The 14,108-nt window shown below is 43.9% G+C and overlaps 1 protein-coding gene across 1 annotated transcript in view; it reads left to right on the forward strand.

Moving 5' to 3' along the window:
- LNX2 (ligand of numb-protein X 2) overlaps window positions 1-14,063 on the forward strand; it is a 37,519-nt gene extending 23,456 nt beyond the window's left edge. The window contains exons 6-9 of the mRNA XM_077745426.1: window positions 2,117-2,294; window positions 4,990-5,221; window positions 9,581-9,739; window positions 11,757-14,063. Coding sequence (XP_077601552.1) covers window positions 2,117-2,294; window positions 4,990-5,221; window positions 9,581-9,739; window positions 11,757-11,892 — 705 coding nt within the window. The 3' untranslated portion in view covers window positions 11,893-14,063. The remainder of the gene's footprint in view (window positions 1-2,116; window positions 2,295-4,989; window positions 5,222-9,580; window positions 9,740-11,756) is intronic.
- The last annotated feature ends 45 nt before the right edge of the window (window positions 14,064-14,108 follow it).

Genomic DNA, 14,108 nt, shown 5'->3' on the forward strand with positions numbered 1-14,108 from the left:
AAACATTCATATGGTGTTAAGCCCCTCCGAAGTTTCATGAAGGATACCAAGTATAATCTGGGAAGTTTGCCTAAAATGCATACATTTCAGTGACCTAGAGGAATAAAACAGCCACCGTTAATTGATTGAATCCCTGACGGCCAAAACTTCTCACGTCGATGTACTCGAGGCTGAGTTTATGGGGCTTGTCTCCATAATGAATGGCTCTTGCCCAGTTTGGAAGGATGCTGATGGAGATTTCACAGGATAGGATACCACCGTTAGACATTTACAGGTTTTCTACGAGGTCACAATGTCCTAGGAACATTCAGCTGTGACTACAAGTAGTTCCCTTAATAAAATTTCAAGAGTGGATTCCAGGACAAGAGACCTGGAGTTCCAAGGCTTGACTAACCAACGTGTACCTGTCAGCCATATAGAAGTACCACTAAAGGAAATGTCACAGTTCTGTAACTAGAATTCATATAGATCTATCATTGATATTGTTAATCATGTTAACAGTTATCTTGTTATTACAGTTTCTCTTATAGTCGATAACGTGTTAGGGATCTTTTGAGGCATTAGCTTCCAATATTACACTCGATAGGGTAGTACCCTTGTACTGTGGGCGCATATCATCAATATACACGCGCTTGCATCAGTTCAAATCCCAGTGCAGCCACTTACACTGTCTAATTTGAGGCAAGTTACCTGACCTCTCTCAGTTTGTTCCCTCATCTGTAAAATGGGGCCAACAGTTGGGGCACCTGGGTGGCTCAGTCGGTTGAGCCACCGACTTCAGCTCAGGTCACGATCTCGTGGTTTGTGAGTTCGAGCCCCGTGTCAGGTCTGTGCTGACAGCTCAGAGCCTGGAGCCTGCTTTGGATTCTGTGTCTCCATCTCTCTCTGCCCCTCCCCTGCTCATGCTCTGTCTCTCTCTCTGTCTGTCAATAATAAATAAACGTTAAAAAAAGATACTAAGTGTTTAAAACAGAAATGAGGCCAACAGTAGTATTTATGTTCAAGATCATTGTGAAGATTAAAATGAAATAATGGTTGTAAAGCCGTTAGTTTTACACCTTGTAAATCTTCAGTAAGTGTTAGTTACTATGGCTGTTTTAATATCAGTATTGCATACGTACACCTTGTTTTTTACTGAGTTCTAATTCAAAAGAGAAGTGATATTTTAAATTCTGCCTTTCTTCTAGAAGTGACCCAGTAATAAGTAGCAGTAATAAATGTCACTAAAACTTTGCCTTTTTGAGAACATAGTTTGCTGGGAATATATTTCTCTTCAATAGCTTTTTCAAACATTCAGTTATTTCATATCCTTTCAGCATATCTTTTTAGCTTTTCATGAAGGTTTTGAAGATCAGTTTGCACCTGCTTCCCGATTGAGCATTCTCAGAATCCTATGAGTAAGAATCAGAAGATAGGTTGGTAGCTCTCTTCTGGCAGTGAACAAAGTCCACACTTTCCTGTCGGACTACTCTGTCTACTTTTCTTTCAAAGAATACAAGAGAGAGATGGAAATAAAATGAATCAGGTTGTCTTCAGAATCTTAAAACTCAAATGTGTTTATTTACTTTTATAGAACTGACCATATCCTGGAGCCCAAGATAACCATACAAATGATGTGCTTATTTTACTTTGACTTCCGTATGCCCCAGTCCTGCGTGTATTCCGTCCCAGAAACAATCGTACGAAAACGCAGCAGTCCAGAGCGCGACATTGGGGCCCTGGCATTCAGTGTCGTGTTTGTACCATGAAGAGCTGTATATTCTGTAACAAGTGGTTTTAATTTTATTAATGTTTTATTTATTTCTGAGAGAGAGAGAGTGAGACAGCGTGAGCAGGGGAGGGTCAGAGAGAGAGGGAGACACAGAATCTGAAGCAGGCTCCAGGCTCTGAGCTGGCTGTCAGCACAGAGCCCGACGCAGGGCTCAAACCCACGAACCATGAGATCATGACCTGAGCCAAAGTCGGACGCTCAACCAACGGAGCCACCCAGGCGCCCCAGCAAGTGATTTTAAAAATGACTTTATAACTGCCACAGAATGTTTTCCTTTAGTTTAAGATGTTTTTTCTTCAGCTATCTATTATTTGTTATCCAGTAAACTTTTCTCTCCTGTTTTAGGATCTGACCCAGTGTGTGACGTGCCAAGAGAAACACATTACGGTGAAGAAGGAGCCACATGAATCCCTTGGGATGACGGTAGCTGGGGGCAGAGGCAGTAAGAGTGGCGAGCTGCCCATCTTCGTGACCAGCGTGCCCCCTCACGGCTGCCTGGCACGCGACGGCCGCATCAAGAGAGGTAAGATGGGCTCTCAGACAGCTTCACTAAGTTTCTCCCTGAATTCAACGCATGTTTTAAAAAGTAACAAATATCTACAGTATTCCCCATTAAAGGTGGCCTTTTTTATTCCTTGGATATGTCCTTTCCATATGGAAGGACAAAGCCTCTCTTATTATCAGGTTAGAAAAATGCCTGATGTAAAGGAAAATTGCTGAAGTTCGATGATGTTTCCATTATTTTCTAGCAGTCACTCATTTGGATTATTTTATGTTGGAAAAGACCCTCTAAAAGATTTAACGGTCCTCACGTGATGGCAGATTGGATACCCTGAAGGACTATCTTGCTAAAGTAACAAATATTGCTTATATAGTAAAGTACCTATGTGGGAGGGGTGTCATGGAGGAGGTGGAGTGGAAAGCAGTGTTAATAAAAAGGCATAGTTTTAGGGATTCATTGGTTTATCATTTCACACTCCCTACCCCACCTTCCATCAGTACCATAGCAGTAGGGGTGGTAAAAATAGCATTCTTCATACACTTGGTTTGTTCATTTGGGAAAGTATTTTCCTTCCTAGGTATTTTTCCAAGAGTGAAGTCAGAGCCCTACCTCACACCATATATAAAAAGTAACTTAGAGCAGATCCAAAACCTAAAAGTAAGAACTAAGACTTTTAGAAGAAAACGCAGAGCATAAATNTTGTTTTTCATCATAAATCTTAATGACCTTGGATTAAGTAATGGATTAGTCAGTGGTTTTCTTAGATGTGATACCAAAACACCAGCAACATAATAAAAATAGATAAACTGGATTTCATCAAAATTACGCATTTTTATGCTGCCAGGGATGCCACCAAGAAAGCAAAAAGAGAGTGAAAGTGAAATCCACAGAATGGAAGAATATATTTGTGAATCGTGTATATGACAGAGGACTCCTGTCTAGAATATACAAGAAAATATACAGAGAGCCAAAAATCACATGAAAAGATACTCAGTGTCAGTTCATATTAGGAAAACGCACATCAAAACCACTTTGTACCCAGGAGGGTGAATATAGTAGAAAAGACAGACGATAACAAATATTGGCAAAGATGTGGAGAAACTGAAATTCTCAGGCATTGCCAGTGGGAATGTTTTGGAAAACAGTTTAGCAGCTCCTCAAAGTTAAAAACGGGTACCACATGACCCAGCAATTCCATTCCTGTAGAGATGAAAACATACTTCCCACACAAGAATTTGTACATAAAGGTCCATAGCAATATTTTTCATACTAGTCAAAAAGTAGAAACAACTCAAATGAATGCCAACCAATGGATGGATTAACAGAATGTGGTATGTCCATGCAGTGGATGTTATTTGGCCATACAAAGGAATGCAGTATTGACACGAGCTAGTCATGGATGAACCTGGAAAACATTATGCTAAGTGAAAGAAGCACAAAATACCTCGTATGGTTGCATTTGTATGAAATGTCCAGAATAGGCAAATCTGTAGAGAGAGAGTGGTTACTCAGTGCTGGGAAGTGATTTCTCATGAATACGGGGTTCTTGGGAGAGGGATCTAAAAATAATGTGTGCTGGCTACCCAACAATGTGATTATGCTAAAAACCATAAAACTATATACTTGAAAATGGGTGAAATGAGTGGTATGTGAATTATACCTTAATAAGGCGGCTGTTGTCTTTGAAAGAATGTTATTTGCCCAATTGTGGACTTTGGGGTAATTTTATTTCCTTCTGGTTATTTTATTATGTTTTCTAAGTTTTCTACATTAAGAATGTTTTGCTTTGGGGCGCCTGGGTGACTCAGTCAGTTAGTCATCCAGCTTCGGCTCAGGTCATGATCTCATGGTTCGTGGGTTCGAGCCCTGCGTCAGGCTCTGTGCTGACAGCTCAGAGCCTGGAGCCTGCTTCAGACTCTGTGTCTCCCTCTCTCTCTGCCCCTCCCCTGCTCGGACTCTGCCTCTCTCTCTCAAAAATAAATAAAACATTTAAAAAATGTTTTTAAAAAGAATGTTTTGCTTGAATAATCTGAAAAATACGTGATGAGTTGGGAGACAAAGATTTTCCATAGGCTTTCTTTATACCTACAAAACTAATTTTTTCCTTCCTCACCTTTGCCCTTTATTTATTATATTATTTGTCAGGGCAACAGATACTTTTTTTTCTTTCTTCAAGCAAGAGAAGGTGTGCAAATCACAAGTTTCATTTCTTTGTGTAGGCCCCAGGATATCTTCTCTTTACATATTCTGATATGTGCACACCGAGCAAACTGCATAGGGCTATCTTTATTATAAAACTGTGTGACTATAAAATAGAATATGTTAAAAATTCATTTCTAAGAGCAAAGGATCAAATAATTTTTGGTTAGAAAAGAACTCTATAAATCACTGGATCTCAAAGAAGAGAAATGAGTGTGCCCAGGGCCTGCCCCTAGCCAAACTTGGCCTAATGATTTGGACTTCCAGTCGAATCACAGTGCCTCGAGCCACACTTTTCCCTATGTATTATGAAATCTTAACATTTTGGGTTATTCTGGAATGTTCTCCATGAATTAGATTTTTCCTCAGGATTGTAAAACAAGTAAGAAAGTGGTCTTTTACCTTATGTGAGCTAACTGGAACTCACCTTTGTTGGTTAATTTACAAATAAGAGGCTGTCCAGGGAGGTAATCACTCGGTAGCATGTCCCATTTTTCTTGTTTCTTCATCTGAACAGGCGACGTGTTGCTGAATATCAATGGCATCGATCTGACCAATCTGAGTCACAGTGAGGCTGTGGCCATGCTGAAAGCCAGTGCTGCGTCCCCCGCTGTTGTCCTGAAAGCCCTTGAGGTCCAGGTTGTGGAGGACGCCACGCAGGCCACGGAAGAGCAGCCGAGCGCCTTCAGCGAGAACGAGTATGACGCCAGTTGGTCCCCGTCGTGGGTCATGTGGCTCGGGCTTCCAAGGTACGGGCCGCCTTTGACTCCTGAGGACTAATCAGACCTGCAGCCGGTCTCCCTGTGTAACACCGTACATTCACTCATCCAGGGCCAGAGAGGCTCTCTCCGATAAAAGTGGCAATAGCAGATCAAGTGGCAACAGAAAATGGCAATTTTTCTTAGATTATTATATTCTAAAAGGTAAATTTAACAAGAAGAATGAGGCTAGAAAGACTTAATATATCTATCTATAAAAATGAATTTGGGCGCCTGGGTGGCTCAGTCGGTTAAGGTCCGACTCTTGGTTTCAGCTCAGATCATAATCTCACGGTTCGTGAGTTCGAGCCCCGTGTTGGGCTCTGTGCTGGCAGCTCAGAGCCTGGAGCCTGTTTCAGATTCTGTCTTCCTCTCTCTCTGCCCCTCCCCCCTTGCGCTCTGTCTCTTTCTCTCTCAAAAATAAATAAATACATCTATACAAATAAAAATGAATAGGGGCACCTAGGTGGCTCAGTTGGCTGAGTGTCTGACTCTTGATTTCAGCTCAGGTCATGATCTCATGCTTCATGGTCAGGCTCTATGCTGACAGCATGGAGCCTGCTTGGGATTCTCTCTCTCTCATCTCTGTGCCCCAACCCCGCTTATGCGTACTATCCTTCTTTCTCTTTCTCTCTCTCAAAGTAAATAAACCTTTTTAAAAAATGAATAAAGCCATCTGTCCATTCCTGTTAAGGTTCATAAGTGGATGAGCCATGAGATTTGGATGTTCAGTCTCTTGCTTTAGAAAAGCTGTCATTTGGGGTGCCTGGTTAAGCGTCCAGCTTCGGCTCAGATCATGATCTCACAGTTCATGAGTTTGAGCCCCACGTCGGGCTCTGTGCTGACTGCTCAGAGCCTGGAGCCTGCTTCCGATTCTCTGTCTCCCTCTCTCTACCCCTCCCCTGCTCACACTCTGTGTGTCCCTCTCTCTCAAAAATAAAGAAACACTGAAAAAGAAAGAAAAGCTGTCAAAAACCACCATGCATTCTGATACATGCTTAGACTGCACGTGCATTTTTCACTAGGAAAACCAGGTCAAAGTGTGGGGCCTTTGCCTCTTCCAGAAGCTTTTCTAAAATCCCTTTCTTAATCCTTTCAACTCCCTAAAAAGTCAGGAGGTGAAATGCAGTTTTTACTGGACAGAAGAGTCTGTAAGCCACCCCGCTGGTGTTCAGGACTGAGAGCTCCTCACCGCCTCAGTGACGAGTTCGCCGCCTCCTGATTGTCGCCAGCCAGGATCTGCACGCCCTCTTGGTGACGCCCGTCTCCTTGGGCATTGAGAGCGGAAGGGTTGTATTACTGTGTTTGTTTCCAGATCACTGTAGATTCTTAATGTCCGGAAGAACCCTAAAACTCAACTCCGACAACATATTTGGACTCTGGGCCAAGTATGAAAATGACTACTTTTTTTAAAAATAAAAATCAGCACTGGAAATGCCGGTTTCTGAGCCACCTAGCTCCATGTGGATTAAATTTTTAATAACTAGCATCTGTATAGTGCTGTATGATTTATTTAAAAAAAAACAAAAGTACTTTCACGTAAAGAAAACCAGCAAGCGCACAGATGATTGGAACTTATCTGTCAGTGATCTGACTTACTTTTTTTTTTTTTTTTAAAGTTTTATTTATTTCTAGGAGAGAGAGAGAGAGACAGCGTGAGCAGGGGAGGGTCAGAGAGAGAGGGAGTCACAGACTGAAACAGGCTCCAGGCTCTGAGCTGGCAGTCAGCACAGAGCCCGACGCGGGGCCCGAACCCACGAACCGCGAGATCATGACCTAAGCGAAAGTCGGACGCTTAACCGACTAAGCCACCCAGGCGGCCCAGATCTGACTTACTGACTTGTCCTCTTGGTTGAAAAAGAGTGAAAAGGCCTCCAGCTACTAGAACTCACGTCCCCGGGACCCATAGGGATAGACTGGAATGGTCACGGGTACACGGCAGGCATGCTCTCTCAGTGGTGAGGCTTCAGCCACAAGAGGGAAGCTCGTTCCTCTTGTGAAATACTCAGCCCGGTACATTGACCTGAATCCTAGGAAGTCAGGAAGGCCCCCTCACGCCCCAGCGGGTGGGCAGGCGTCTTCTCCTGCGCTGCGGTGACCCAGCAGGCACACCCCCAGGGGTGGACGGGCGGGGACCGCACCCCTGCATAGCCACTCGAGCTGCCCCGGTGCCCGTCCCAGTGTTTCTCATCTGTTTCCCCCTCCTCGTTCTGGGGTCCGCGCTTCGCCCGTTGTGTCCCCAGCATCTTCTGGCGTCCCAGGAGGGGTAATGAATGTTCCAGATGAAAAATGCACAGGACAGTCAAGTCTATTTTGGGCTCCACCTGTATCCAGTATCAAGAGTATCTGTCAGGAAAAGGTCACTGCTCTGTGGAGTCTTGGAGGGGGCGTCTCTGTTGTGTGCAAACCTGTACTCACAAGCACGTGTCAGAAGGGCCACTTACTCTGGGCACAGGCGTAAGCAGCTTTGCTGCTTCTTGCATGGTTCTGTGCTAGAGGCGCACCAGACGTCTGCATACCAGACAGCACAGCCCTTTGTATCGCGTTGTTGTGATCATTTTGTGCAGAAGATTCAGAAAAATGAAAGTAACTAACCCACATTCCTCCTAAACTACCAGGCCAGTGCATGGGGACCCTGCTCGCTTTCAGAAGCCTTTTCATTTTTTTTTAAATGTTTTATTTATTTCTGAGAGGGAGAGAGAGAGGCAGCATGAGCAGGGGAGGGTCAGAGAGAGAGATACAGAATCTGAAACAGGTTCCAGCTAGCTGTCAGCACAGAGCCCGATGTGGGGCTCGAACCCACGAACCGTGAGATCGTGACCTGAGCCGAAGTTGGACACTTAACCAACTGAGCCACCCAGGCGCCCCTCAGAAGCCTTTTCAAAAGCCCTTTCTTAATGGTGAGCTAAGAAACAAGACCAGATTAAAAGTTGTGGCATTTCATAGATCACATACAGAATTAGTTTTATTAAGAAATCTTTTTAATAGATTAAAACCAGGAAGCCTTGCTTTAGAGGACTTTATATCCGATTTCATCTAAAAAGGAAACATACTTGTTTCCTTTTTTAAAAATATTTTTAATGTTTATTTATTTTTGAGAGAGCGAGAGAGTGTGAGCAGGGGAGGATCAGAGAGAGAGGGAGAGACAGAATCTGAAGCAGGCTCCAGGCTCTGAGCCTGAAGTGGGGCCTGAACTCAAACCGGGAGATCACGACCTGAGCCAAAGTTGGACGCTTAACCGACTGAGCCACCTGGGTGCCCCAAGATATTTGTTTCTTAAAGAGAGATTTTTTTTCCTGTATCTTTTAGATGGAGTTTTTTTCCATTTTTAAGTTTTTATTCACTGCTTGTTCCCAGATCCATAGAACTCTGAAGTGTTGTATCCTCCAAACATTTTTTTTTTTAAATGTTTTATTTATATCTAGGAGAGAGAGAGAGAGAGAGAGAGCGTGAGCAGGGGAGGGTCAGAGAGAGGGAGTCACAGACTGAAACAGGCTCCAGGCTCTGAGCTGGCAGTCAGCACAGAGCCTGACGCGGGGCTCGAACCCACGAACCGCGAGATCATGACCTAAGCGAAAGTTGGACGCTCAACCGACTAAGCCACCCAGGTGCCCCGTATCCTCCAAACATTTTGACTGGAGCATCTCAGTGTCCCTGGTTTTAAAAAAAGGGGGGGGGGGGTGGAGATGTTTTTGGTTGTTTTTTCCCTATTTTGAGTTCCCTATTTTGTCAGAGTCTCCCTTAAAATGCATTTTAAATGAAGGAGGAAAGAACAACAAATAACTCCTCGCATAGATTAAAAAGAGAGACTTTTCTATGTGTTTTGGGAAGCTGCACCATACTGCCTTTCATTAGAGTGCTGAGGTCAGGGTTACCAGACCCCTTCTGTGCCACTTTTTTATAGATACAAATTTTGTAGATACAGGTGGATGTCAGAACCGAGGACACTGTTGACAGTGCAGTGAGCAAACGTAGGCACAGAACAACTTTATACAAATGTCTGCAGTGCAACTTGTAACCAGGTGTGTTTCGCTGTGCGTGTGTGCGTGTATGTGCGTGTGGGTGTGTGTGGTGTCTTCACGGGAAAAAACAAGACTGAAGAAAGTGGGAGAAACTGCAATCCACCGAGAACCGCGTCTGTGCCAGAAAATGGGCTGTCGGCACAATGTGTTTGGAAGGAAATCAAGGATGATTGGAATTCATCTGTCAATGATTGGACGTCATTTGTCAGTTTGCCATTTTCCCTTCCCCGGCAGTGATGGTGTAACTCGGTATGGAGTTAACAGCAGAGGTGAACAGGGTATTAAAGCCTCCGCATTAATTTTTTCTTGATCTTTGTGTTTACTGTAGCTCCCTTCATAGCTGCCACGACATCGTTTTACGAAGAAGCTACTTGGGAAGTTGGGGCTTTAGTATTGTTGGTGGATATGAAGAGAACCACACCAATCAGCCTTTCTTCATTAAAACCATTGTGTTGGGAACTCCTGCTTATTATGATGGAAGATTGAAGTGAGTCTTAATTATATGTGGTAACGTGATTCATGCTTATTGTATGGACGCCATCTTGACCACGGGTCAACTCCACACCCGGCCTGTGCTCTGTTCTTGTAAATAAGGTTTTGCCAGAACGTGGCTGCGTTCGTTTGTTTTCCCATCCTCCATGGCTGCCTCTGAGCCACCGCGGTGGCGTTGAGTTGTCGTGACGGAGACCGTGTGGTTCACAAAGACTAAAATATTTGTTGACTGACCGGCCCTTTATGGAAACAGTTTGCCAGACCAGCTCTAGACTGAAGCATCACTTTACCATCTTGCCTCTGATTGCTGTTTTGTTAACGTAATGCCAGGAACCCAACCCTAGTCGTCTGATGAGACAGACTGATAGGGCAGCTAGCACCGAGCCGTCACTCCACACCTGCCCCTTAGGTCCAGTCCTGTCATTAGATGACTCTGCTCTGTGTTCCTCCACAGCACTTAGGTCTGCCTAACCTTCTCTATTTATGCAAGCTCTGCAAAGGGGGGTGGGAGGGACTTTGTTGCCTCTATTGTTATATCCCTGGCCGCCATGACAGTGCCTTGTGTATGTAGTAAGGTCCCAGTGACTATCTGAGAATATCTGACAGTGCTGAGTGCTTGAGATGGTATTATTGAATCTCCTTAAGAGTCCTGTGAGGTAAGTGTTGCTATTCCTCTCTGATAAACGAGGTAACCAAGTGTCGGGAACAGTGAGAAGCTTGCCCACAGTCAGACAGCTGGAAATGGTTGACCGCGGCTCACACCCAGGGCTGTGTCTCCAGAGCCTCGGCTGTTAACCCCCTTCTGGAAGCCCTCAGCCAACCCCACGTAGCCTCTTTCCTTTTTCAAAGCTCAGGTGCTGGGAGAGGAAAGAGGGGTTACATCATGAGATCCTGTGAACGGAGAGGAGATGGGCAACGAAGTTCTTAGTGCTTGATTTTTGTGGGAAGAGCCAGTTCTTAAAAAGTAGATGTGGGCATCCTAGCCAGGGGGCCGCACACATGAGGAGGCTGTGCTGTTGACAGAGAGTGCCATTCAGATAATCTTGTCAGAGGTTGATCAGGGTCATTATGCTCTTGATGGGTCATGTATCGACAGATGTGGGGGGAAAATCAGTATTTTAGGCAGAAGGAGTAGGGGCAAAATGAATTAACCGTTCTCTTAGCTACGTTACTCCACCATTCTGGGTCTCGGTTAGTTAATCAGTTTATTTGCTTTCCGCCTTCTACTGAAGTAGCTAACAGTAAGATAGCTGGCGGGTGTTACAGACTAAAGAGCAAAAATCATAAAGGATAGAAAGGCCTTCAGATCTGTCATCCACTTGGGATAATCCTGTCCGAGGACAGTAAGCGTCAGCAGCTGAAAGAAGAGGAGGTGTCTGTCTTATTCTCAATGCAGTTCAGCCCTCAAATGTATGGGCTCTAAGAATGAAGAGAAGGGGGCCTGGGTGGCTCATTTGGTTGAGCATTGACTTCCGCGCAGGTCATGCTCTCACAGTTTAGGAGTTCGGGCCCCACGTCGGGCTCTGTGCTGACAGCTCAGAGCCTGGAGCTGCTTCAGATTCTCTCTCTCCCTCTCTCTGACCCTCCCCTGCTCATGCTCTGCCTCTCTCTGTCTCTCAAAAATTAATACATGTTTAAAAAAAAATTTTTTTAAGAGAAGAGAGAACAGTTAAATAATAAGCAGTCTCCTCCAAATGCATTAGTTGGTATTTCTTAACGGGGCAGCACATTTATTCTCCGAATTACATTTTGCTTAAGCTTCTACGAAAGTTACTCTGCTTGTCCTCGAAGTCACCCAGCAGGTACAGGGGAGGTGTCCTTGAATGGCAAGAAAGCCCAGTCGAGGCTGAAAAATGGGCCCAGATGTTTCGCAAAGTAGATCACACACCCTCACCATCGGCAGCGAAATTAAGGTTAAGCGCAGCTGTGAAATTTCGTGCTTAGGAATCTCAGGATAGTTTTCTAATCCCATGAAGACAGTTAACAGCCCGTTTCTGTTTCTGTTTGTCCAGATGTGGCGATATGATCGTGGCCGTCAATGGCCTGTCGACCGTGGGCATGAGCCACTCCGCACTGGTCCCCATGTTGAAGGAGCAGAGAAGCAAGGTCACTCTGACCGTGATCTGCTGGCCGGGCAGCCTGGTGTAGGGCTCTCGGCCAACGCCTTCCTCGTTTGGGCCTCGGAAAGAAACCCCCTCGTCATGTCGTGTTTGTGGCTGGGAGCTCCTGACGCAGCTGGTGTCCACCGGGCCCCAAACCACGGAGATTGTCCTTTCGTTATTATTTCAATGGCTTTCCTCAAGTTAGCCGCGTCTCCCTTAGCCTGCAAAGTCTTTCCCTGACCCTGGTAACAGGTTCGCATTTTTAGAATTCGGACCCTCCATTGTCAGAATGTGAGCTGAAGTAACGCACGAGGCCTCCCAGACTGTGACCCGGCCAGCTGGATGGGAGGCCTCGTGGCACTGGCTCGGTCTCAGTCACCGACTCGCGAATGAGGCCCACGCGCCCCTACCCCGGAATCGGGGAAGCCAGTGGCAGGAGTGCCTGCCGTCCCTGGCGTCATCAGAGTGTCACGAATGGATCCATTTTAAATTGAGGTGGTACCCCTCCCCCATCTTCCCCTTCGGTGCCAACATTTCAGAACGTCATGCTGTCGATAAAGTGATTTTTCTGGCTGACTTTATTTCGACTTTAATCTCTCAGTACTCGTAGATGATGAAGACAGAAGTCTGACACTTTCTACAAAATAATGTTCCAGGAATCAGAATACTAGATAATAAAAGATCACATTTTCCAGGGACAAAGGAATTTGGGAGGTAATTACAGTTCCGTGTAAAAGCCGCACTTACTTGAAGAAGTCCAGGAGCATTAAAGATTCATTTCCAAAGGAATGTTTTGTTCTGCAGGAAAATTTTGAAGCGTTTTTTTGATGAAATTCATTTTCTAGCGTTTGTATTGTACTCCTCAGCAGTCTTGATGGGACATGGTTTCTGTGATTTATGCAGTCAAAATAGATAAAGATGAGACCATGTTGTACTCGATCTACATTCGTATATATCACAAGTCCATGTAGAAGGCATACTAGCTTAATTTCATTCTCAGACGAGCTTTCAGTGTGTTAGACACTCTGATTCCCCCCCCCCCATTATTTCTCGTGAACGTACCTATTTCAGGAAAAAGACTGAAAAGTCCCGGAGTTTTATCGAAAATAGCAGGTTTTAGATGTGTAGTATCTTCCAGTCAGTTCTTGGTCAATAGGCTATTTCTGATTTTTCTAGATGTTTTTGAAAACTACGACCAACCCATTTTGTTAGTCTTTCATTCCACTGGGTTGTCCTTTGGAAGAACACCTAAAGAAGTGAGTAAGATTAAAATATATATATATCTTTATCATATTAATATGATGCATACTTGAAAAAAGTTTCACTTAGAAACCTAGTTCAGAACATGAGCTCGTTTACAAGGGACCTCTGTAATAAATGGTATTGATTATCAGAGAATGTATTTCGAGAATACTACGGTAGATGACGAGTGTGACCACTTTATTTTCAAACTAGCAGTTGCGTCACTAGGACTTCTTGTGGCAGTCGCATGTCCCTGTTTATTCCCGTTAGCTTTTTAGTGATTTTTTTAAACAGATCTCTTTTGGAGAAATAAATGGCAACAATAATTGCTACTGATTTGTTCAACCCTTTAGCTACACTGTATGGTCGACATATAACCAAGATACAGTGGCATGGCCCATGCAGTATATTACTGTTATGTGATGATTGGCTTTTGAAGCAATTTGGTATTGAAATGCTTTGATATTCTAATTGACATGGAACAAGTTGTGTTTTTTTTTTCCTGCTCCCTAAGTGGAATTTTATATCCTACTTTACTATTTTTTTAAACATTTTGTAAGAACGCGTCATTTCTTGGGGAGCGACCATCCATCAACAAATCTCCTAATGGCTACTTTGTTATATGTAAAATAACTTACACTGAACCTGGGGATATAATGAGTATTTTGAAAGAAGACACTTTTTTCAACATTATTTTTTATCATGGAGAGCTCGGCCTCAGCTGAAGCCAATTTGGTTTTCTTACAAAACGCGATAGCTTTTGGTCAGAATGATATTTGGTGATGGAAACTTGTTCATAATTTATGGTTACTGTTGACATATTTGAATTTCCTCAGTTTAAGCCTAAATAGTTCAAATATTTTGATTTGTTCTGTGCCTTTGGTTTAAATTATTTCCGGATTTTTTTCCCAATGTGTTGAAATACTGGTGTGATAATCATTCAGGATGGGAATAAAAGTCATCCTTTCCATAATAGCGACGTTGTCTCTCTTTTTTTTTTTTTTTATTTTTTTTATTTAT

The sequence above is a fragment of the Crocuta crocuta genome, unplaced genomic scaffold, assembly GCF_008692635.1.
Source record: "Crocuta crocuta isolate KB4526 unplaced genomic scaffold, BGI_CrCroc_1.0 scaffold258, whole genome shotgun sequence".
NCBI classification, from domain to species: Eukaryota; Metazoa; Chordata; class Mammalia; order Carnivora; family Hyaenidae; genus Crocuta; species Crocuta crocuta.